Below are 21,150 nucleotides of genomic sequence, written 5' to 3'. Positions count from 1 at the left end.
CGTGTTTCTTGCAGACCAAATCCTGCATAAGCAATACCACATTCCATCAAATTACGCTCAAATCCTTCCCTTATGTATCCATCATGTTGGAACAAATTTTTGTTTTCAAAACTAGTGTTAGAGCAGAATTGACTGTACTCCCCCCATGGCCAGTTTCAAGCTGCCAGCAGGAAGTCACTACATGGGAAGAGATGTGTATCATTACAGAGTCTTTTTACCATCAGATACAAAGGTCAGGGATACTCTCAAGAGCACAGAGAAGAGTATGATGTAGTGAAATAATGAGGAGCTGATAACTTTTGCACACTTATTGTTTTTATTTTTAATATCATATACTAAATTGAAAGTTGGTGTAACAATTTCTAATAATGGCTCTGTTAACCAGGGACTCACACAAGTGCTGGAAATGTATCAAATGTGGGACTCTTCCCCAGTTCCCCACTGCAGCTCAGGGGACCAGGGAGGATGTCACATGTACTGTGACACTTCAAAGCAGGGGCCCGGCATCCGGTAGCAAATGGCGCTCCTGCCCCAGGGGAGACAGACAGGAAGTAGGTTCACTGGGATAATGAGATCATGGCCTCTACCGTACCGGGCACCATGGAGTGAGTTAAATTGGGTGATGAGAGCACGGTGGTGTTCTATTTGCCTCTTATTTACCCCATTAGGGAAGGAAGGATCCCTCATGCTAAATAGTACAAGATAGCCAAACACACAATACCCAACACTGAACGGGTGGGGTAGAGTGGTCTGTTAGTTACATATATTCACAACCCCGGGCGGGGTGGGGGGAAGACACAGCTGGCCATGCAGGACCACATGAGGGTTGCACTTAGGAGCGGGGTGGACAGCCAGAGGCTGTGGGAGGCAGGCTTCGTAGTAACAAGAGGGTGGGGTGCCCCTGCTTCCCTCGGGAGGACGTGATGGGCTTACTTGAATAACAAGAAGTGAGGGAATTCCCTGGTGGTCCAGTGGTTAGGACTGGTCGGGGAACAGATCTTGCAAGCCGTGGGGCTCAGCCAAAACCAAAAACCAAAAAACCAAGAAAATGAAATCTGTTAGCTTAGGACTGGGTGGCGTGCAGCTGGTTTGACCGACAGGGGAACTAGCCAGGTGGGGTTCAGCCTCTCCTGCTGAGTGGGGGCAGACCTGGCGAAAGCAGGGAACTCAGGCTTTGGGGGACCTGAAATCTGAGGCTTTGTCTTACAGGTAGTCAGGCAAGAAGGGAGGGTAGAGCTAGTCCTGAAGGTAGAAGGGGGCCAGCCTTGGGATGCCAGGAGGAGGAGTAGCCCAGGCAGAGGGGCCAGCTGGCACCTTGGCTGGAGGAGGTGGTGGTGGTAGTGAGTCGGGATCCACGGAACCCTGGAGGCCTGTGTAGCCAGAGCTCAGCGGATGAGGGAGAAAACAGAGGGGCAGGAGGCTGGCCTCGCGAGACTGGAGAGTGGAGCCTGGTTTACGGAGGAGCAGGGGGAGGCGCGCAGGGGCTGGGCAGACGTGAATTATGAGGATTACGCTAGACCACCCTGCTTGGTGCCAGTGTGGCTGGGACTGGAGGCTGGCAACTCCTCCTGGTCTCTCAGCACTGCAGCTGCTCCCCAGTCCACTCCGGCCCCTGCACAGCCCCCTCCGCCATCTATGACAGCAGATCCTGTCTGTCCTGAAGTCCCCACTGCCTGCCCAGGGCTTGGTGCTCACTGGGTGGCCAGGGCTTGGCCAAAAGCCCTTGGAGAGGGTTGGTGGGAGAGGCTGCCTGGAGGACCCACGATGCCCGTAGGGCAGGGAGGGCGCAAGGGAGGTTTCTGGAAGAAGCAGGAGTTGGCCAGGCAAAGGAGGAGGGCAGAGGGGCAGAGTTTGAGCAAAGGCTGGCAGTGGGGATCGGCACAGGGTGGCACAGGGCATCTAGGAACTAGGATGAGGTGGGAGCCACCAGGGCAGCCTCAGGGCAGCCCGGTGTTTGGACTTGGCCTGGATAAATAGAGACCCGGGAGGATTTGGGGCAGGAGGGCCATGTGGTCAGCTCTGGAGTTTTAGAAGTAAGACCCTTGTCGCTGCAGGGGTCCTCACTAGAGGGACCACCTGGGACAGTGGGGGGGTAACTAGAGGAGGGACAGGACTTGGACATGACATAAAAAGTTGGTGCCCCCTTCCAGAGGGACCTACAACAGTGAGGCCATCACTGAGTAGGGCACACTGGGAGGGGCAGGAGGGGGCACCCAGCTCTCCGAGAGGGAAAGTGAGGCCCAGAGAGGGAGGGGCCTGGCCTAGGGGATTTGTGGATGGAGGAGGTGGGGAGAGGGAAGAAACGAGGAGCGGCAGTCAGGCGCCTGGGGGAAGCTGCGGGTCTGAAGTTTCATCCCTTGGCCAGCCTCCGTTTCCCCAAAGGGCTCAGCTCCTCCTGTGCGTGCACTGCACAGGTCGCCGGGTCCAGGCTGGGGCAGGTGGGGGCTGCCGACAAGGTGCGGGGTGAAGGCGGCGCGGAGACCGAGCGGCCCCCGCGTGGGAGGGGCGGGGCGGGGCCGGGCTGGTCCGCGGGGTGGGGGCGGCGGGGAGGCGGCCAGGCAGGGAGCTCGGAAGGGGGCAGTTCGGGGCGGGGGCGGGTCCGGAGAGGATGCGGGGCCGGGTTGTGGGGGGCGAAGAGTGGGATGGGTTGGGTCCGACGAAGGGGAAGGGAATGGGTCAGGTCTGGGGGTGCGTCCGGGCTGAGGGCGGGGCGGGTCCCAGGAGATATTGGGGGAGAGTCGGTTTTGAGGTGGGGGGGGATGAGTCCCGGGAAGGGAGCGGGGGGAGGGGGCGGGACGAGGTCCGGAGAGTGGGCGGGGCGGGAGGCCGGGAGGGGGTGAGCGGGGCGGGTCCGGGTGGGGGCGGGCCCGGGGACAAGGCGGGTCCGGGGAGGGGGCTGGTCCCCCGCTGCCCCAGCCTAGCCGGGCGCGGAGTTGGGCGCATGGCGCCGGGCGCACTGCGCGGGGGCTGCGAACAAAGGGCCCCCTACCCGGGCGCGGCAGCCCCGCGGAGCCGGAAAATGTGGGTCGCCCTGCTCTGGCCGCTGCTCCGGCTCCTGCTGCTGCTGCTGTCGCCGCGGGACGGCGTGCGCGCTGCGCAGCCCCAGGCCCCGTGAGTAGCCCCGGGCGACGGAGGAGGCTGGCCGCCTTCTCGGGGTGGGGGTCGCGGGGTCTGGTTCAGAGACGCAGCGACCTGTCCAAGGCCACACAGCCTCCGGGCTGGGCGGGACCTAGAATCTTGACCCCCTAGCCGCCACGAGTCGGACTGGGAAGAGGGTAGCCTGAGGCTTCAGAAGTGGCCCCGTGGGGGTACAAGGACTCCTCAGAGCTAAGGCGGCGAGGCCCTCCCCCCATCCCACCTCGCTCCCTTGGTGTGACCAGGGCTGTCTTCTTGGGTGGCGATTTCCAGTTGTCCGTGGCTTGAAGGTAAGAGGTGCGTGTCTTGGCTGAGAAATGGAAGGAGAGACCTGCCGTTCCGTTTTCCTTGGGAGGGCGTGGGGGGGGGGGCGGAGGAAGTGTTTATTTTGCTTCCACATTTTTCTTGAAGTTTGCTTACAGAGCTTCTGGTGAGTTGACACAGTGAGGAGGTGAATTAACTAGCTGCTAAGGAGAATTTCCCATGAGTTGGCTCCACAGGGACTATTCGCAGACCTGCCAAGTTTGGGTGAGCCCTGCGGGGTTGTGGGCTGGGAGGGGGCCTGCCTGCAGCTGCTCAGGCTCAGCCGTTTCGTGCAGACCGGCCTTTCTGAGCCTTGTTCAAGCAGCCCTTGTACAGGAGTTCCCAGAAAACAGGTCAGCAGTGAGACTAGGTGAGCGGAGGCACCTCCCGTGCTGCTCCTTTGGATTACAAGTTTGAAAAGTAAGACACCATGCTGCAGTTGGAACCATGGGGTTTACCTCCCCTGGGCCTTGTGAAATTGGAGCCCAGCAAACTTTTGACCTGATGCTTTCAAAGCTGGCATCCCTCAGGATAGCAGTTTTCAGCCAAGGGGCGATTTTTGTCTCCCTGGGGTCATTCAGCAATGTCCGGAGGCATGTTTGGTGGTCACGTCTAGGGGGAGGCCATGCGGCTGGAATCTACTGGGTGGAGGCCCGGGATGCTGCTACACATCCTGCCATGCACAGGACAGTCCCCAGCACGAAGCATGACCCTGCCCTCCATGAGAGACCCCGCCTTATAAGGACCAAGTTCAGAGTCCCTGTGTTGCAGAGTTTTAAACAGTTCTCAGGAGTATTTGCCTCTGACTAAAGTTGCCCTGGGATCTTACCTACTGTTGAGTCAAATGGAACTCCCGTGCTGGGAGACACACAGTGACCAACCAGGGGTCCAGATTAGCCGGCCTCTAAGCCAGAGCCATGGCGCATCAGTCCGAAGGGTCCCGTTTTAGGAATAGCCCCGGATACCCACTTCTATGATCCATCTGATTGTATTGTGAGGAATGCCTGATGCCAGAAAGCCCCATGGATTTGCACACTGTTATGAGACCAATACTGTCTACACTTTACCAAATACCACCCTTCCCAGGATGGGACCTTCCAAGACCAAAGGATGAGAAGCCAGTGTCAGCCCAGATGTCAGGGGTGTATCAGGCAGACAGTGATTGGCTGGCGAGCACTCCAACAGCTGTAATTCCTGAGTCGCAGGGAAAGTTAATTTGGTTCCATCAGGTTCTCTGGGCCTTTGAGTGAAGACCCTAACTCAGATCTGGATAAGGGCTTTAGAAGTGCCCAAGGAAAGTGAACACGTGGGTTGTGTATTTCCCCCAGTACTCTTCCACACTCAGCAGGTGCTATGCGGGAGGCCCTGGGGGTCATCTGGGAGCTGGGCAGAAAGTTTCTGTCCTGAAGGTGGCCGTATTCCCGTGCTGCAGTGGGGCAGGACACACAGGAACCGAGGGTCATTGCCCGTGCAGGTCGGTGTTAGAGTTCAGATAGTACACATCACATACGTGGGGGTGACTGTGTGCTCCAGACAGTACAGTTACGTACCCAGGATCATTGCGTGCTCTGTGCACCGCTGAGGCCAGACACTGCACAGGTGACCCCAGGGTCACTGCACCCTCTGGTCAGTGCTGGAGCTGGATGGTGCACATCACACATGAAGCAAAGGTCTTCCCATGCTTGAGGCAGTACATGTCTGTCCCAGTGTCACTGAATGCTGTGTTTGATGCTGGAGTGGGACGGAACATATAGGACGCAGGGTCAGTACACATTGTGGTCAGTGCTGGATCCGGACAGAACATCCATGAAACCCAGGGTCGTTGCATGCTCTGGCTGGTGCAGGTACATACCCAGGATCAATGTATGCTCTGTGCATGGCCAAGGCCTGACACTGCACAGAGGAGCCCTGTCATTGCAGGCGCTTGTCGGTGCTGGAGTCAGACAGAACATCGGACCCCAGGGTTACCGGGTCCAGCCACTGCTGGGCAGTGCACCTACGAAATTAGGGTCTTTGCACACTCTTATCAGTGCTGGAGTCATATAGTACATGGCATGTCTCGAAGGTCCTCTTCGTGTATGGTGTGTGGTAAGGGTCTAAATTCATCTCTTTGTGTGTGGACCTGGGGTTGTCCCAGAGAGGATGTTGAGAAATAAAACAACCTCTCCTGATCTCAGTGTTTGCCCAGTGTTTTCCCTCTCTCCTGTTTCCTCCTGATGCCTGTAGTTCTGCACCGTTGGAATCGTGCTGCCTTTGCTGCCAGGCTCCTGGCACTTGCCATTGCACTGTGAGTGGGTCACGTGGTTACGGATGAGCCTTTGTGATCTTCTACCTAAGGCTGCAAAATAACGGGGAAGCAGGAGCTCAGGTGGGGAGGACCTAGGCCTCCAGGTCCGGTGCCATAAGGGGACCCCAGGGCCCTCTCCTGCCTAGGCTGTGTGATCTGGTGCACGTTCCTCCTCCTTCTGCAAGGTCAGCCTTCCCGTCTGGAAAACAGTATAATAACACCTCTCTTCCAGAAATGTCTTCCCAGTCAAGCTGAGTCTTTTGAGAAAGAAAGAGCTGTTTTGACTCCATTGTTCACAGTGCTTTTCCTGTTTCAGGCCATTTAGTTTGTCTTTAGGGTCTTATTCTTAAAATTAATGCTGCAGGTAGTTCCTTGCTTCTTTCCACTGGGGTCCAGAGTCTGGCTGCCTGGGTTTGTAGCCTAATCTCTCACTGACTCGGGCACGTGAATTGGCTTCTCTGGGGCTTAATTTCTGACTCTGGAAATGGGAGATGTTAGCACGTCTCACGGGTGGCTTTGAGGATGAAGTGGGATCCTACCAGTAACTCAGTCTACAGGGGAGAGTATTTTAGTTTGTGGGTGTGGCATGTGCAAAGGTCCTGTGGCAGAAGGAGCTGCGAAAAAAGTCCAGAGGCCATAATGCCGAGATCGAAGGGGGTGTGGTTCTGGGTAGATCCAGAGAAGCCAGATTCTTGCTTACTCGGGGCTGGGGGAGGAATTCAGAGGTGAACAAGCCTCAAGGAGCTCACAGGTTGGTGGGGGACACGGACACATAAAGTGACAGTGCCATTGGAGTGTGGTCAGGCATAGGTGGGAGTCCACCTAGGGTGCACCCTGATTCAGCCAGGTGACAGTGAGGCTAGGGATGAGTCAGAACCTTTGGCCTTCACTGCGGTTCTCCTCTTCTGCAGGGGCTATTTGATCGCTGCACCCTCCGTCTTCCGCTCAGGAGTGGAGGAAGTCATCAGTGTGACCATCTTTAACTCCCCGAGGGAAGTCATGGTCCAGGCTCAGCTGGTGGCCCAGGGCGAGGCGGTGGCGCAGAGCCAGGGAGCCATCCTGGGTAGGTCCCTGGGGTGCCTGACCAGGCCTTCCCCTCCCTTTGCAAAGTGGTCTTTAGGGCTCAGGCAGTGTCGGCATTGCTTTGCTTCCTTCCCACCTCACCTCCAGAACCCTGGCAGGAGTAGGAGGACAGGTTGCATTCTCCTCACTCTACAGATGGAGAGAGTAAGGCCCAGCAGGGGAAGCCACCTGCCCAGTCTGGGAAATCAGAGTTCCTTGTTCCTCAGCAGCTCAGGTTCAGTGGGTGCAGATCTGGATAGATCTGGGCACCCTTTCGTGCCAGTTTTGGCTAGACGTGGGAAGGGGGCCCAGAGGGAACCTTGTGACCTTTTCAGATCCTTTGTTGAGCTTCTAGCACCCCTGTGGTGTTAGACCCGGAGCTGGGCTCACAGCCAGCCTGCCACTGAGTTGAGCTCAGGCCCTCAGCCAGCCTCTCCCTGGCTCTCCTTCGTAAACTGCAGACAACAGCAGCGTTGGCCTCTTGGACAAAGTGTGGAGACCAGGCCCTGCCTTAGGGCCTGTAGTCCAGCAGGCAGGTAACTCATTCATCACGCAGGGTGTGGTGTGGCCACAGGAGACACCGAGAGATGATGTCAGGTCTCCCAAGGCCAACAAGGCAGCCTCTGTCCCCTGGGAGAGGGAGACTTGGGTAGGCAGGAGAAGTGCAGGCAGTCCCGACTCCACTGGCCAGTCCTGAAACCCAAATCAGGTTGGCTTCAGCAACAGAGAGTTTATGGGCGCTTATAACTGGAAAAGTCCCCTGGCATCACTGGCCCAGTCTCCCAGCTCCACTTCTGGATGTGCCTGTGTCTCTCCAAAGCAGGGAGGGACTGGCAGTTACAGGACCTTTGGGCAAAGTCCCAGGATTAACTCTGATTGGCTCATGTTGGGTCATGTGCTCAATCCTGAGCCAATCCCTGTGACCAGAGGGAAGGCCTATGCTGATTGGCCCATGTGGGTCATGTGCTCAACTCTGAACCAAGTCCTGTGACCAGGTGGACGGCCCATGCTGATTGGCCCATTTTAGGACATGTGCTCAACTCTGAACCAATCACTGTGTCTAGGAGGAAGGCCTATGTAGATCTGCACAGAGCCCCAGGGAAGATGGGCAGAACCCACTAAACCTTAAGAATTAGGTGTTGGGTAGGTGGGCTCCTCCAAGAAAATCGGGCTTCTGCTAGCAGGAAATGGGGGAAATGGACACTGGGAGGCAGAAACAGTAGATGCCTAATTAAGTCCTGGAGGCCAAAGAGCCTGGAGAAGTGTCAGACGACAGATGACTCAGTTTGGGTGGAAGAGAGAGGTAGATGGAAGACTAGTTAGATCCATTGGACTGAGGTCCACTGGGGACCTCAGGCTCCTCTTTTTTCTCTCCACCTTTCTCCTTGTTCCTCTCCCGTGGAGTTTTCTCTTTGCTCCCCTCACAGCTTACCTTGGGCAGGGGCCAGGGGTGAAGTGAATAAAGTATGCAGGCTGGCCAACCTTCCCCTGAATAGCTCGGCTTTGTCCATGCCCTCCGGTCTTCAGTACTCTCCAGCTTGGAGGAAACCTCTCACTTCCGCCCATCCCAGCCCAGGCCAGACCAGCATGACCCAGGGTGTGTGTTTGTCCACAGAAAATCCCTCTGGGTTGAGAAAGCCCCTGTTTGTAAGGCTGCAGCTCAAGGAGGCAGGCAAACACAGCTCCTGATTTAACCGTTTTCATTTTATTTTCATTTTTTAGATAAAGGGACGATCAAACTCAAGGTAAGCTATGAATTTTTAAAATCAGAAACCCTACCTTGGAAATAAAGAATTGAACTGGAATGGAACAAGAGAAGTTGCATGTGTTGTGAAAAGAATCATTAATGGTGATGTTAAAAAAAAAAAAGAATAATGAAGGAAAAAACAGTTTACAAAAGGAGAAAGCTCAAAGCTCACCCATAATCCCATCCCTCATACTTTTCACTTTTTCATGTTTCCCATAAATCCTTGTCCACATAAAGACGTTTTCTTTCATAGTTGCAGTTAAAGGGTATATTGTGGTCTGTCATGCCCTTTTCTCTTCACACGTTGCGTAAACATACTTCCGTGTTTCCAAGTCTCTATAATTGCATCCTATTGTAAATAACATCCCACTGCATCTCTTTCATATACTAATTTACTAACACCTCCCCCTCACACACACATCGCTTGTACATAGTTAGATTTCTTTCTTGTTTTCAGGGTTTTGATAATGTAATCCAAAAGTTGAGAGCATCTTTGTGCGTAAAGCTGTTAACGTACTGGATGCCTGCCTTCGACTGAACACCCTGAAAGAAGAACTACCAAATTAGGATCCAAGGCTCTTGCTGTGTCCTGTTTTGTCTTGAAAGACACAGCAGTGCACGTGCGTGGTACCACCAGCTATACGTTAGAGACCAAATTGCCCTCAGCCTTGTTGGCATTGAATATTATTATTTTAAAATTATTTTACATACCAAACTACAGGTAGGTCATTCTCTGACATGGGTTTTTTAACTGGAGTCCTTGGATTTCAAGGCAGTCGTAAGCCCTGAAATTGTCGGCTTTTTCTGGGTTAGCTAGTCCTTAACGCTTACCAGATGCTCAAAGGAGTCCCTGAAAGGATGGGCTAAGTAGAGAATCGTTCCAAATTGTAATGTGCTCTCTCCCAGTGATTAGAATGAAGTCCGGGGCGGTTCCTCTTCCATGGGATGGGATGCATCATTAGTGTCTCATTGCTGTGGGGCAGTGGTCTTCCTGCCCTCTTGTCAATGTTAGAATTCTTTCTCTAGAGTTCTCTCCCGGGGGTGAGGTTGGCAGGGTCTGGAGACGGTTCTGGTTGTCACAGCCTGGGGGGCAGGGATGGAGGCTGCTACTGGCTTCTAGTGGGTAGAGACCGAGGACGCTGCTCAAGTCCTATAATACACAGGACAGCCCCTCCGCGGAGAATGAGCCAGCCCCAGATGTCAGCATTTGGAAAACCCTGGATCAATAGGCTAGAGCCGCCCTTGCCGGCTTCCTGTGAGCAGATCTGCTTTCTTGTGAATCAGAATGCAGGGCTGTCCTGTCCACTGACAGAGGAACTACTTAGGAAAAAAGAAAGCCTCGTGTATTTTATTTAGAGAAGTACTTTTACTAAAGCATATTAATTACCAGAAAGAAAAAAAAAGAAAGAAAGAAACCAGGGCTGCCCCAGCGGGGTTAAGATTATGCTGTGTCCCTAGCCACCGCACATAAGAAGGCACTCTTCACAGGCTAATGCTGTGGATTTGTATAAGAAACCAGTAAAGGGCCATATAACTTTGGGAGAAGGGCCGGGGATCCCTGGACTGGAGACTTTCAAAAGGGTCTTGGGATCCTTAGCATTTAGAAGAGCTCTGGGTGAGCCTTTCTCAACTTGGGGGGTGGGGAAGGATGCTCCCCTCCCCCGCCGGGGGACAATGGCAGTGTCTGGAGATATTTCTGGTTATGGTAGCTGGGGGTGAGGGTGCTACTGCCATCTAGTGGGTGGAGGCCAGGGATGCTGCTCAACACCCTACAGGGACAGGACGCCCCCGTCCCCGTCACCGCAGAGGATGATTCAGCCCTAAACGTCAGTAGTGCCGAGGTTGAGTTAAGAAACTCTGCTCTGTGGAACCATGGTGTGGGCCTCAGACAAAAAAGAAGCTGCTCTTGTGGGTGTAGGACTCCCCTGCCCATTACCCCACCCACTCCCCAGACGTGCCTGCCTTGGGGACCTGAGTGCTTCCGGGTACAGGGTTTGGAAACCCGTGTTGTGGGGACCTAGTGTTGCCACTGACTGCCCCGGGCAGGCTCTACCCCGTCTGTGTCTCGCCTCGTCCTTCTCATCTGTGCAGCAGCGAGGATGCGGGTAAGAGGCCCTTGATGGAACTTTCAAGAAAGCATACCTAAAACCTCGTGATATTTGTTTTATTCCGATTTTTTAGACTTAACCCGTGCATCTGTGTAACAAATGCCTTAAGCATCTATTCAGTTTCAAGCAGGAAGTTGGCCACATTCCCTGCTCTCAACCACCAGCCTTATTGGTGATGGGCAAAGGGGTGGGTCAGATAGTAACCCCCCAATTACATAAACATGATCACCTCAGAGAGTAGCAAGTGTCCTATTTTAGGACACTAAATGTTAATCAGATTCTAACATTTTATTTTAAAATGTGTCAGAGAAAGAGAATGCTGAGGAGTGGGGGGGTAGAGTCCCATTTTATATGGCAGCAGGGTCCCTCTGAGCTGAAACCAGGAGGAACCGACATGCAGGAATCTGGGGACAGGGCATTCCAGGCAGAGGGAACCACCGGTGCAAAAGCCCTGGGGCAGGAAAGAGGCCAAAAGAGGCAGCCAGTGGCCTGGAGTGGAGCCAGCCAGGAGCTCCCATGAATAGTGGGAGGGAGATTTCCAATCTGTGGAATCAGCCTTCACCTGAATCCTTCTGCTTCGGATGGTTTCCATTTAGGAGTGGAATCGTGATACCTGTCGCCACCAACCATGGGTGTCTACTGTGTGCCATGCCTTTAAGTCCCGATCACCCATCTGCACAACAATGTGTCGGAAACTCAGGGTCTAGTGAGTCTGGTGGCTTCTCTCTCGGGTATGTTTGGTGGATGCCTACGGAGTCCGGTAATCTGGGACCCCACCCAGAGCCCCAGGGGCCTCTCCTGCCTGGAGGGGCGGGGAGCTGGGCATTCATCAGGGCGGTGGATCGGCCTGCCGTAGGACTGGCCCCTCCACGCAGCCTTCCCCAGAGGACAGCCAGCCTCTTTCTTTAGCTGGGCCCCAAGCCCCCCACCTTTGTACTCAGCTGCCAGCTACACCAACTTTGCCTGGCCGCCTCCCTTGCTTGGATCTCGGCCCCCCCGAGTCCTTGGCTGTCACTGATGCTAAAGGAGCAAATGTGGATCACTGAGGTCAGGGGTGGGGATGGGGGTCAGCTCAGTCCAGAACCTTCCGGCAAGACCTTTGAGGGCTGGCAGGTGCAGGACCAGGTAGGAACGCCACTTTGAGCTGAGACTTGATTGGAAACGGCAGCTCTGCAGCTTTCAAGACCCGGGACGGGTCACTTCATGTCCCCAAAGGTCACATCTGATCCTTTCTGTTCTCAGGGGCAGCTTCTTGGTCCCAGCACCCACGACACCCCGCTGGCACACAGCCCCCCCCCCCCCACTCCCGCCAGCTACTTCCTACCTGTCCATGCCTGCTCCCCTGGGTGGCCTGGGTTTTTTTCCTCCTTGCATGGAGGTCTTTGGCTGGTGTTGAGTGGTTTCCGGAAACAAAGGCAGGTAAAGATTTGGGGGTCAAGGTAAGGGGATTATCCTCAAGTTCGTCCTAAAGGTTCTCAAGGTTAACTGCAGTTAGGAGGGACCCCAGAGTCCTGAGACGCCCCATCCCGAGGGTGGCAGGTGGGCAGGCAGGTAGGCAGGCAGGGTCCCTCTGATGCTGTTCAGAGCAGACAAGAGAGGCAGCCAGAGACAGGTGCTGGAAGGATGGAGAAGGTCCTGGCATGCCCCGACCTCATCCATAAAATGGGCACACTGATGTGAGGACCAGTCAGATAATTCACCAGGATACTTAGCATGGTTGATTGCTGTGATGGTGACGAGGACTTTTTCACCCCTTGAGCAATCACACAGGTGGATGCTGACAAACAACTGGGAGAAGAACACCCCCGCATTTGGATGGTCTTAGGAACAGGTGGTGCTGTAGCTCCCAGTGTGAACTGATGACCACGTAATGTCCACCCGCCAGGCACCCAGGGATGGCCACGAGCATCGCATTCATGGCACATGGTCACATCCAGAGTCGTGACTTTTGTTTGCTTTAGTCACAAAAGGAGTTTCTGTAGGTTATGACTCACATGCATGGGTATTCTGCTCATCACTTAAAAAGGAAAAAATGAGGGAATTATGTAGGGTAGTTTCCATTCCCTAAATGTTGGAAATTTTGCCCTAGAAGAATTTGAACTCCAGGGTGAATCCTTAAGACTGCAGTGGGTATTAATATTTTTTTTAATCCATCTAGGTGGCCAAAAAAAACCCTTTTTTTTTTTTTTACCACTTTCACCATTTTAAAGTGGACAGTTCAGTGGCATTTAGAACATTCTCACTATTGTGCAACCACCACCCCTGTCTAGTTGCAGAACATTTTCATTACCCAGGAAGGAAAGCCCATCCCCGTTAGCTGTCACTCCCCATTCCCCGTCTCCCTCCAGCTCCTGGTACCCAATAATCTGCTTTCTGTCTCTGTGGATTTGCCTGTTGTGGACATTTCATATAAATGGGATTGTATAATGTGTGTGCAGTGTTTACAGAGAGACAAAGCACAGAGGCACACGCACTCTATACATATATGAAATATGAAAATATACACACATATGCATACATGTATTCATATGTATATATGTATATGAAGGGACTAGGGTCTCCGTACCTCCCAGCTTACCAGCTATGACTGCATTTGGGTAAGATGGGAGATAATTCTTGTAGCTCTACAGGGATGAGAATATCTTTGCAAGCTTGCAGTGTCAGGCGAGGAGAAGGCTCTGTCTTGTCAAGCTACACCAGTGTTTCTCATTCTCAGCGCTGCTGACAGCCGTCCTGTGCATCACAGGGTCTTGAACAGCATCCCTGGCCTCCACCCACCAGATGCCCAGTAGCGCCTGCTCCCCGAATCTGTGACACCCCCAAAAATCTCCTGAAACTGTTGAGTGTCCCCTGGGTGCACAATTGCCCCCGGGTGTGCTCCCCTGCCCTAGACCTCCATGCTGCTTTCACAATACCTGGGTACCTTCCAGGGTGACACCCCCTGCCCAAAGCTCTGTGCTCTGCCTGCAGGTGCCCACGGGCCTCTGGGGCCAGGCCCTCCTGAAGGTGTGGGGCCGTGGTTGGTGGGCAGAGGAGGGCCCCTTCTTCCATAACCAGACTTCAGTGACTGTGGACAGCCGGGGAGCCTCCGTGTTCATCCAGACCGACAAGCCGGTGTACAGGCCCCAACACCGAGGTGGGTGGCCGGTGCGCGCCGGTTGGGGGGGAGGGCCAGCCATGGCCTGGAGCTGCCACACGCCTATGTCCTTTCTTCCAGTGCTCATCAGCATCTTCACTGTCACTCCAGACCTGAGGCCCGTCAGCGAGAAGGTGAGATTGGCTTCTGAAACCGTGGGCCCGGAACATACCCACCTGGGTTCGGCCTGGCCAGGGCCACCATCCACAACTGGCCTTTCCCCCGCCTCTTCCAATTTCTACCTCCATTCTCGGTTTCTTCCCGGGGCTCCACGTCCCTTGGGGGACCCAGGGGAAGTTCTATGTGACAAGAGGGCTTGTGGGCATGCTTCCTCCACAAGGGGCACCAGTGGTCCCCGCAGTGGCCAGTACCCCTCTGTGCGGGGTCGGGGCCGTGGCCCATCATTTAAAATCTTAATAGCCCTGCATTTATTTAACGTTTATTAGAAACAAAATATAATTGCCACTTAAAACCCACCGTTTCTCCTTCAAAGTAAATACACTCACATAAAAAAGACATTGATTTTCTCTTAATTTTTATTTGGAAATAACTTCAAATGTACAGAAAAGTTGGAAGAAAGTCACAGAGAACTTCCCATAGGCCCTTCATGGAGCCCAGGGGTGGGCAAACTTCCTGTAAAGGGCCAGGTAGTAAGTATGTTCGGGTCTGCCAGTCAGAGGGATTCTGTCACAACTTGAATGGACTCAGCTACAGACAGCACGTGAATGAATGGCTGTGCCTGGGTGCCAATAAAGCTTTATTTACACAAACAGCCAGAGGGACGGATTTAGCCCAAGGGTCATAGTTGGCCAAGCTCTGATCAGGAACAGAGGTTCTCAAACTGGAGTGTGCAGCAGAACCACCTGGAGGGCTTGTTCACATACAAGTTATTGGGCCCTCGCCAGAATTTCTTTTTTTTTTTGTGATACGCGGGCCTCTCACTGTTGTGCCTCTCCCGTTGCGGAGCACAGGCTCCGGACGCGCAGGCTCAGCGGCCATGGCTCACGGGCCCAGCCGCTCCGCGGCATGTGGGATCTTCCCGGACCGGGGCACGAACTCGTGTGCCCTGCATCGGCAGGCGGACTCTCAACCACTGCGCCACCAGGGAAGCCCTCCCCAGAATTTTTGATTCAGCAGCTTCCTGGATGGGCCCCAAGGATCTGTATTTCTAACAAGTTCCTGGTTTCTGCTACTGCTCTGGGGAACCCACTTTGAGAACCACGTATCTAGATTCACCAATTACAAAACATTTTATTATATTTATGTGCTTTCAGTGTGTGTATATACATATATGTACATATACATGTATTGTATGTATATATGTATATGTACACACATAGTTTTAAAATTATTTTAATGATAAATCATTTGAGAATAATTTGCAGATATCACATCTCTTTGTCCCCGAACACCTCCTGTATCCTTTAAGAACAAGAACATTCTTTCATACAACTAAAGTACAATCATTACATTTAGGAATTTTGACATCGGTACAATAATATTATCTAATACAGAGTCCATATTGTTCCAATAATGTCCTTTATAGCATGTTTCTTTGCTGGTCCAGGACCTAGTCTCTGACGACGTGTCGAATTTAGTCGTCATGTCTCTCGCATCCTTTACTCTGAATCAGCTCCTCAGCCTTTGCCTGTGTTTCACGGCATTGACATTTTTGGAGACTCCAGGCAGTTGTTTTGAATGGTGTTCCCCAGTGGGCTGGTCTGCTGGCTTGTTCTCTGCGATCAGGTTCAAGTTGTGCGTCATGGGGGAGGAGCCACAGGAGCCGTGCTGGTCCTCCCCAGTGTGTCATATCCTGAGGTACCTGACGGTAGTTCAGATAGAGTCTGCCTGGTTTCTCCCTGAAAAAGTCACTGTTTCCCCTTTGTAATCAGTAAGTCATCTGTGGGGGACACTTGAGACTGTGTGGACACCCTGTTGCCAGTCACCATGATCACCCGCTAGTTCTAGCCTCCACAGATGAGTTCAGAATTACATGAATCAAAACTTGCCATGATGCTTGCAAAGTGGTGATTTTTCCAACTCTGTTGCTTCTTCTGTATTTATTAGTTGGCATTCTGCTGCAAAGAGGCGCTTTCAGAAGGAAAGAGATCGTAAAGGAAGAGATTTAAGCAAACTGTACATATCCAGAGCAAAGATGGGAACGCAGTCTGGGGTGACTCCAGTTGAGGGATCCCCGAGGGGTCACGTGTATGGTGGTTACTGCATGCCAGGCGCCGTTCTAACACTTGGGGCACATGATTGAGCAGAGCGGACCCAGACCCCACCCCAGGGGGCTGGAAAATAATCCTGCAAAGTTCCCCAGTGGGCCCCAGCCTAGAAGCACAGTTCCATCGGGTGCACGCAGCTTTTTCTTAACTTTCACCAGCCCGAGTTTCCACATTACTTTTTTCATTGGATCTTTGAATGCACTTGCCCACGTTTTTGACACAGCCTTGCAGACTCACCTCAGTGCCTGAGGTCCTTCTGCCAAAGGAAGGCTTCATACCCAACTGCCCCCTCCTGGTGGACATTTGCTTGTTTCCAGGTTTTGGTCATTGTCAGAAATGCTGCCACGATTGTTTTTATGCTCAAACCTTCTTTTTCACTGGTGTGTCCTTCCTTAGGCTCAGTTGGACCCCAGGAGTGGGATACTGAGGTCCACAGCCAGGGAGGTTTTGAAGGTCCCAAACGTGTATGTTTCTGAGCGGATGGTACTGAGTCCCTGTGCCCAGTTGTTTTAGGGGGTCGTCTGCCCACAGCCTTCCCCGGAGAGGGGGCAAGTTGTGCAAGCAGTTGACCTTCACCAGAGTCAGTGTTGACTGTTCAGTGTGACGTTGATGGAGCTAGAAGCCAGGCTCCAGGCAGGTGCTGGGGGTTCAGGGATGAAAGCGTGCATTCCAGACCTTCAAGGAACCTGGCATGATCCCTTGAAAAAACAAGCCAGCTGCAACATGGGAGGGCTGCCTGGAGGAGCTGTCCTTGGTTGGGGCGTGTGGGAGTCTGGAGAGGACGGTAGGGCTGTGATGGGGAGCCAGGAACACAGAGGTCCCGGATGGGGCTCGGCCACCCTCATTGCCAGTGGCCACTGTATGAGTTTGCTCAATGATTTAAAGGGCAGAAATGTATTCTTTCCCAGTTCTGGAGGCCAGAAGTCTAAGATCAAGGTGGGGGCAGAATTGGTTCCTTCCAGGGACCGTGAAGGAGGGATTTGTTCCAGGCCTGCCTCCTTGGCTTGTAGCTGGCCGTCTTCTCTCTGTGTCTTCATATTGTCTTCCCTCTATGTGCATCTGTGTCCAAATTTCCCCTTCTTATGACACCAGTCCTATTGGACTGGGACCTATGCTAGGGACCTTATTTTAACTAATCACCACTATCAAGACCCGTCTCCAAATACAGTCACATTCTGAGACCCTGAACGTGAGGACATCAACGTGTGAATTTTGGGAGGAGGGGGACACCATTAAACCCATTACAGAACCTGTGCCTGTCCCGAGGGACGAACACTTAGCATGCACGGAGGGCTCGGGTCTTATGGGAGGGTTTGCTCACTGCCTCTGTCTGTCTCTGTTGCAGCTGGAAGCTTATGTCCTGGTGAGTGGCCTGCCCCTCTGCAGCTGGCTCAGAGAGAGTTAGCCCGCTCTCTGCAAGACCTGGTCTGTTTTTGCCTAACACCCACCCTCTGGGTTGATCCCTGCCTGCCTCTGCACCCCATAGACTGGGACCTGGTCCATCCCGATCCCTGGGTCCACCCTGGAATAAGCTGAGCATGTGTCTGTCCATCTCTTTGTAGATTTGCATGCAGCTCCCTAAATGAGGAGGCAGGCCAGCCCTTTCCGCCACCTTGTCCTCAGACAAGTCCCTTCTATGCCCCAAGCTTCTGTTTGCCCCGAGCTCTCTGTTTGCCCCGAGCTCTCTGTTCCGCCTAGAGGGCAGGCTTGGAAAGTCTGCATGCACACCGGGCACGCACAGGCTGCCTTGAGTTTACTGTGCATCCGTCCCCCTGCAGGACCCCCGGGGCTCACGGATGATGGAGTGGAGACACTTGCAGCCCTTATGCTGCGGTAAGCCTCTCTTCTCATCCTCTCTCCTAATTCCTTCTGTGGTTTGGGGGCTGCACCTTTGGGTGGCAGATGTGATAAACCTTCCAGGAAAATAGAATGTGCTCTGTCTGGGCACCTGCCGCTCCTTCCCTGCGGCGTTGGGACCCTCCGCCCACATTTCTGTGTGCCTGGGATCCCAGCTGGGGATCCTCCTGTAACTTGAGATCTTTCTGGAATATCAGGGCCCTGTTTGTGGGCACCCCCCACCTTCCTCCTGCTGCAGATCTTCTTTGTCCTCATCCCCAACGCAACAGGAGACAGTTCTTTTCCAGCTGGGAGTCAGAAGGCTTTGCTTTGCCTGAGGAGTTGGCATTTTTTTCTTTCTCTGTGACAATAAGGGCCATGTAATTGACATCTCCCTTTGTGCTTCGGCCCTAAGGGAAGTGGAGTCCTGGGAGAGGGGCGCTGTAGGTGGGGCTTGGGGAGACTGAGGACAGCTGTGCACCCTCGACCTGGGAAATGCACAGACATGACAGACCCCTGAGTCCTGCTCGGGGGCTCCTGGCCCCCGCATGCCTCTGTGAACCAGACACAGAGAATGGGGTCTCTAGCCGCCTGTGGGCTGTGCAGGTCTCCTGGCCTGGCCTTGACCCCTCTCCATGTTCATTTCGCTCTTCCTGATTCTGAGATGCCTAGAGAGGGCTGCCAAGAGGGCTTGTGTGATTCTCTGTCACCAAGGGAACGACTCGTGTGGGGAGCAGAGTTGCCTGCGCCTGGCCTTGGCCTCAGGGGTCCCCCAGGAACCCAAGGTGCAGTGTCTCGCTGCTTCCCCTTCAGACTGCAGAGGTGCTTGTTCTGCACAAATCCCCGCCAGCCTCGGGTGGCTTCCGGCTTCCCCGAGGGACTGCTCGGCCAGGGGGAGGCGCAGGGTCCCCGGGGCGCCTCTGCCCTGACCTCACCACCAGATGCCAGGCCCTCTGCACACTCACTTGCCCCAGGATGAGGGGGGCGTCTCTCTTCACACAGGCATCACCAACATGACCTTCCCCTTGTCTGACCAGCCGGTACTGGGAGAATGGTTCGTTTTTGTCGAAATGCAAGGCCACGTGTACAACAAGTCCTTTGAAGTTCAGAAGTATGGTAAGTCGGAGAATCTTAGGACCCTAGGATTTCAGATCTGGGAGAAACCACAGCCCTAGTGACGACACACATGACAAGGGGGAAGATGGCCGGAGCCTCGTTCACTGAGGGCTCAGTAGGGCCAGGCACGATATGGAAGCCTGGGCCTTTGTCATGTCCTTTAAAAAAAATTGTAAAATATATGACTTCATACGCGTAAAATCATAAGGTATTTGTCTTTTTGTGAGTAGCTTATTTCACGGAGCATAATGTCCTCAAGGTTCATCCATGTTGCAGCATGTGTCCGAATGTCCTTCCTTTTTAAGGTCGTCACTTCCTTTTGTTCTTTCATCCTTGTCCTGAACCTATGAGGCATCTCCATGTTACAGATGGGGAAACTGAGGCTGAGAGAGCTGTTAAGGAAACTGCTCAAGTACTAAGAGCTGGGGAATGAACCTGGGCCAGAGCCACATACTCCGCTTCTGTGCTAAAATTCTCCCTGATGGGGTCAAGGATTTCTCTTCCTTTCACGAGGCAGGTCTTGGAAGGAAAATCCTTAGAGGTCAGGGTTATGGGTAGCAAGCAACAGAAGCCTGGTGCAGACCCAGTAAGCAAAAGGAAAGGGTTATAGGCTCGTGTAACAAGCTCTCAGGACCAGAGTCTTCATGTTTCCTCCATTCTGCTCCTTGGTGTCCATCTCTGCGTGGGCTGTGCAGGGGGACGAGCTGGCTGGATGTGCCCAGGGTGGCAAAGAGTGACCCTTTCCAGCTGCAGGCACCCTCAGGATGCCCCTGACGGGTCCAGAAGCCTGGCTACTTGTGCACCCCTGGGATGGGCTGGAATTGGCTGCACTCAGTTCAGCTGGCCTAAAACTGATGATACATGGCCCCCTGAGAAAAACGAAGTGCTGGTCCCCCAAAGATAGGAAATAGATGCGGCCGGCAAAACCCCCAGAGAGCTGCCCGTGCTCAGCAACGGGTGGTGTGGACTCCTATGGTGTCAGCAGCACAGAAACCCCGGAGGGGGCTTTGTGTTCCTCCCTCCCACATCTCCAGTACCCTTCTGGGGCCGCCCCACAGGTGGAAGCCACCCTGCCTCCCTCCTCTCTGCTCTCTCCCTTCAGTGTTGCCGAAGTTTGAGCTCCTTATTGACCCGCCCCGATATATCCAGGACCTGGACACTTGTGAGACCGGCACTGTGCGGGCCAGGTGAGAAAGAGGCGGCCACTGTCGGTGAGCCCTTCCCACTGTGGGCACGCCCCTCCCCTAGGACCCACCCCTTCCCAGAAATGCTCCTCCCCTAGGACACGCCCCTTCTCCAGAGCACACCCATTCCCCTTAGGACTTGCTCCTCCCCTAGTACTTGCCCCTCCCCAGGGAAGCCCCTGCCCCTAGGACATGTCCCACCCCTAGGGCATGCCCTTCCCCAGGGCACACCCCCCAGGCCATGCCCCTTACCCTGTGGGCAGCATCCGCAGCCAGTGGGCTGACCTACAGCCAGTGGGCTGACCCGCCTAATGACCAGGCTGTTGACGGAGCCCAATGTGAGGGTCGACCAGAGGGAGTCAAGAGGCTCTGTCCCTTTCTGGGGCCCCTGGGGGAGCCCTACATGGCCCGTGTCCCCGCCCCATCTCTGCCACCTGCCGGAGGTTGTGGCTGAGACTTCTCCCTCGTGTGTCTCCCCTGGCTGCGTGTGTTTTAAAATCCAGGGACGTGGTGGATACACACATTTTTTTTTAACATCTCTATTGGAGTATAATAGCTTTATATTGTCGTGTTAGTTTCTGCTGTATAACAAAGTGAATCAGCCATGCGTATACATATATCCCCATATCTCCTCCCTCTTGCGTCTCCCTCCCACTCTCGCTATCCCACCCCTCTAGGTGGTCACAAAGCACCGAGCTGATCTCCCTGTGCTTTGTGGCTGCTTCCCACTAGCTATCTATTCTACATTTGGTAGTGTATATATGTCCACGCCTCTCTCTCACTTCGTCCCAGCTTAGCCTTCCCCCTCCCCGTGCATGTCCTCAAGTCCATTCTCTACATCTGTGTCTTTATTCCTGTCCTGCCCCTAGGGTCATCAGAACCTTTTTTTTTTTTTTTAAGATTCCATATATATGTGTTAGCATACGGTATTTGTTTTTCTCTTTCTGACTTATTTCACTCTGTATGACAGACCCTAGGTCCATCCACCTCACTACCAATAACTCAATT

General features: G+C 53.8%; 1 protein-coding gene across 16 annotated transcripts in view; it reads left to right on the top strand.

Annotated features, from left to right (window-relative positions):
• The first annotated feature begins 2,901 nt into the window (after positions 1–2,901).
• Positions 2,902–21,150, top strand: part of CPAMD8 (C3 and PZP like alpha-2-macroglobulin domain containing 8) — a 99,528-nt gene continuing 81,279 nt past the window's right edge. For 14 of the 16 annotated variants that reach the window (XR_012331041.1, XR_012331040.1, XR_012331042.1 and 11 more), the window contains exons 1-9: positions 2,902–3,111; positions 6,637–6,788; positions 8,510–8,532; positions 13,613–13,778; positions 13,860–13,912; positions 17,352–17,369; positions 17,785–17,839; positions 18,845–18,958; positions 20,061–20,145. Coding sequence is in view for 11 of the 16 variants with exons in the window: in XM_073803012.1 (XP_073659113.1) it covers positions 2,942–3,111; positions 6,637–6,788; positions 8,510–8,532; positions 13,613–13,778; positions 13,860–13,912; positions 17,352–17,369; positions 17,785–17,839; positions 18,845–18,958; positions 20,061–20,145 (836 nt within the window). In the remaining 5 variants the exon portion in view is untranslated. Of the gene's footprint in view, positions 3,112–6,636; positions 6,789–8,509; positions 8,533–13,612; positions 13,779–13,859; positions 13,913–17,351; positions 17,370–17,784; positions 17,840–18,844; positions 18,959–20,060; positions 20,146–21,150 lie in introns of those variants that run through there. The other 2 variants (XM_073803011.1, XM_073803017.1) reach the window with 2 other exon arrangements.

Source organism: Tursiops truncatus, chromosome 3, assembly GCF_011762595.2.
Source record: "Tursiops truncatus isolate mTurTru1 chromosome 3, mTurTru1.mat.Y, whole genome shotgun sequence".
Taxonomy (NCBI): Eukaryota; Metazoa; Chordata; class Mammalia; order Artiodactyla; family Delphinidae; genus Tursiops; species Tursiops truncatus.
Note: the sequence above shows the minus strand (reverse complement) of the source record. Positions and strands in the feature narration are given on the sequence as shown.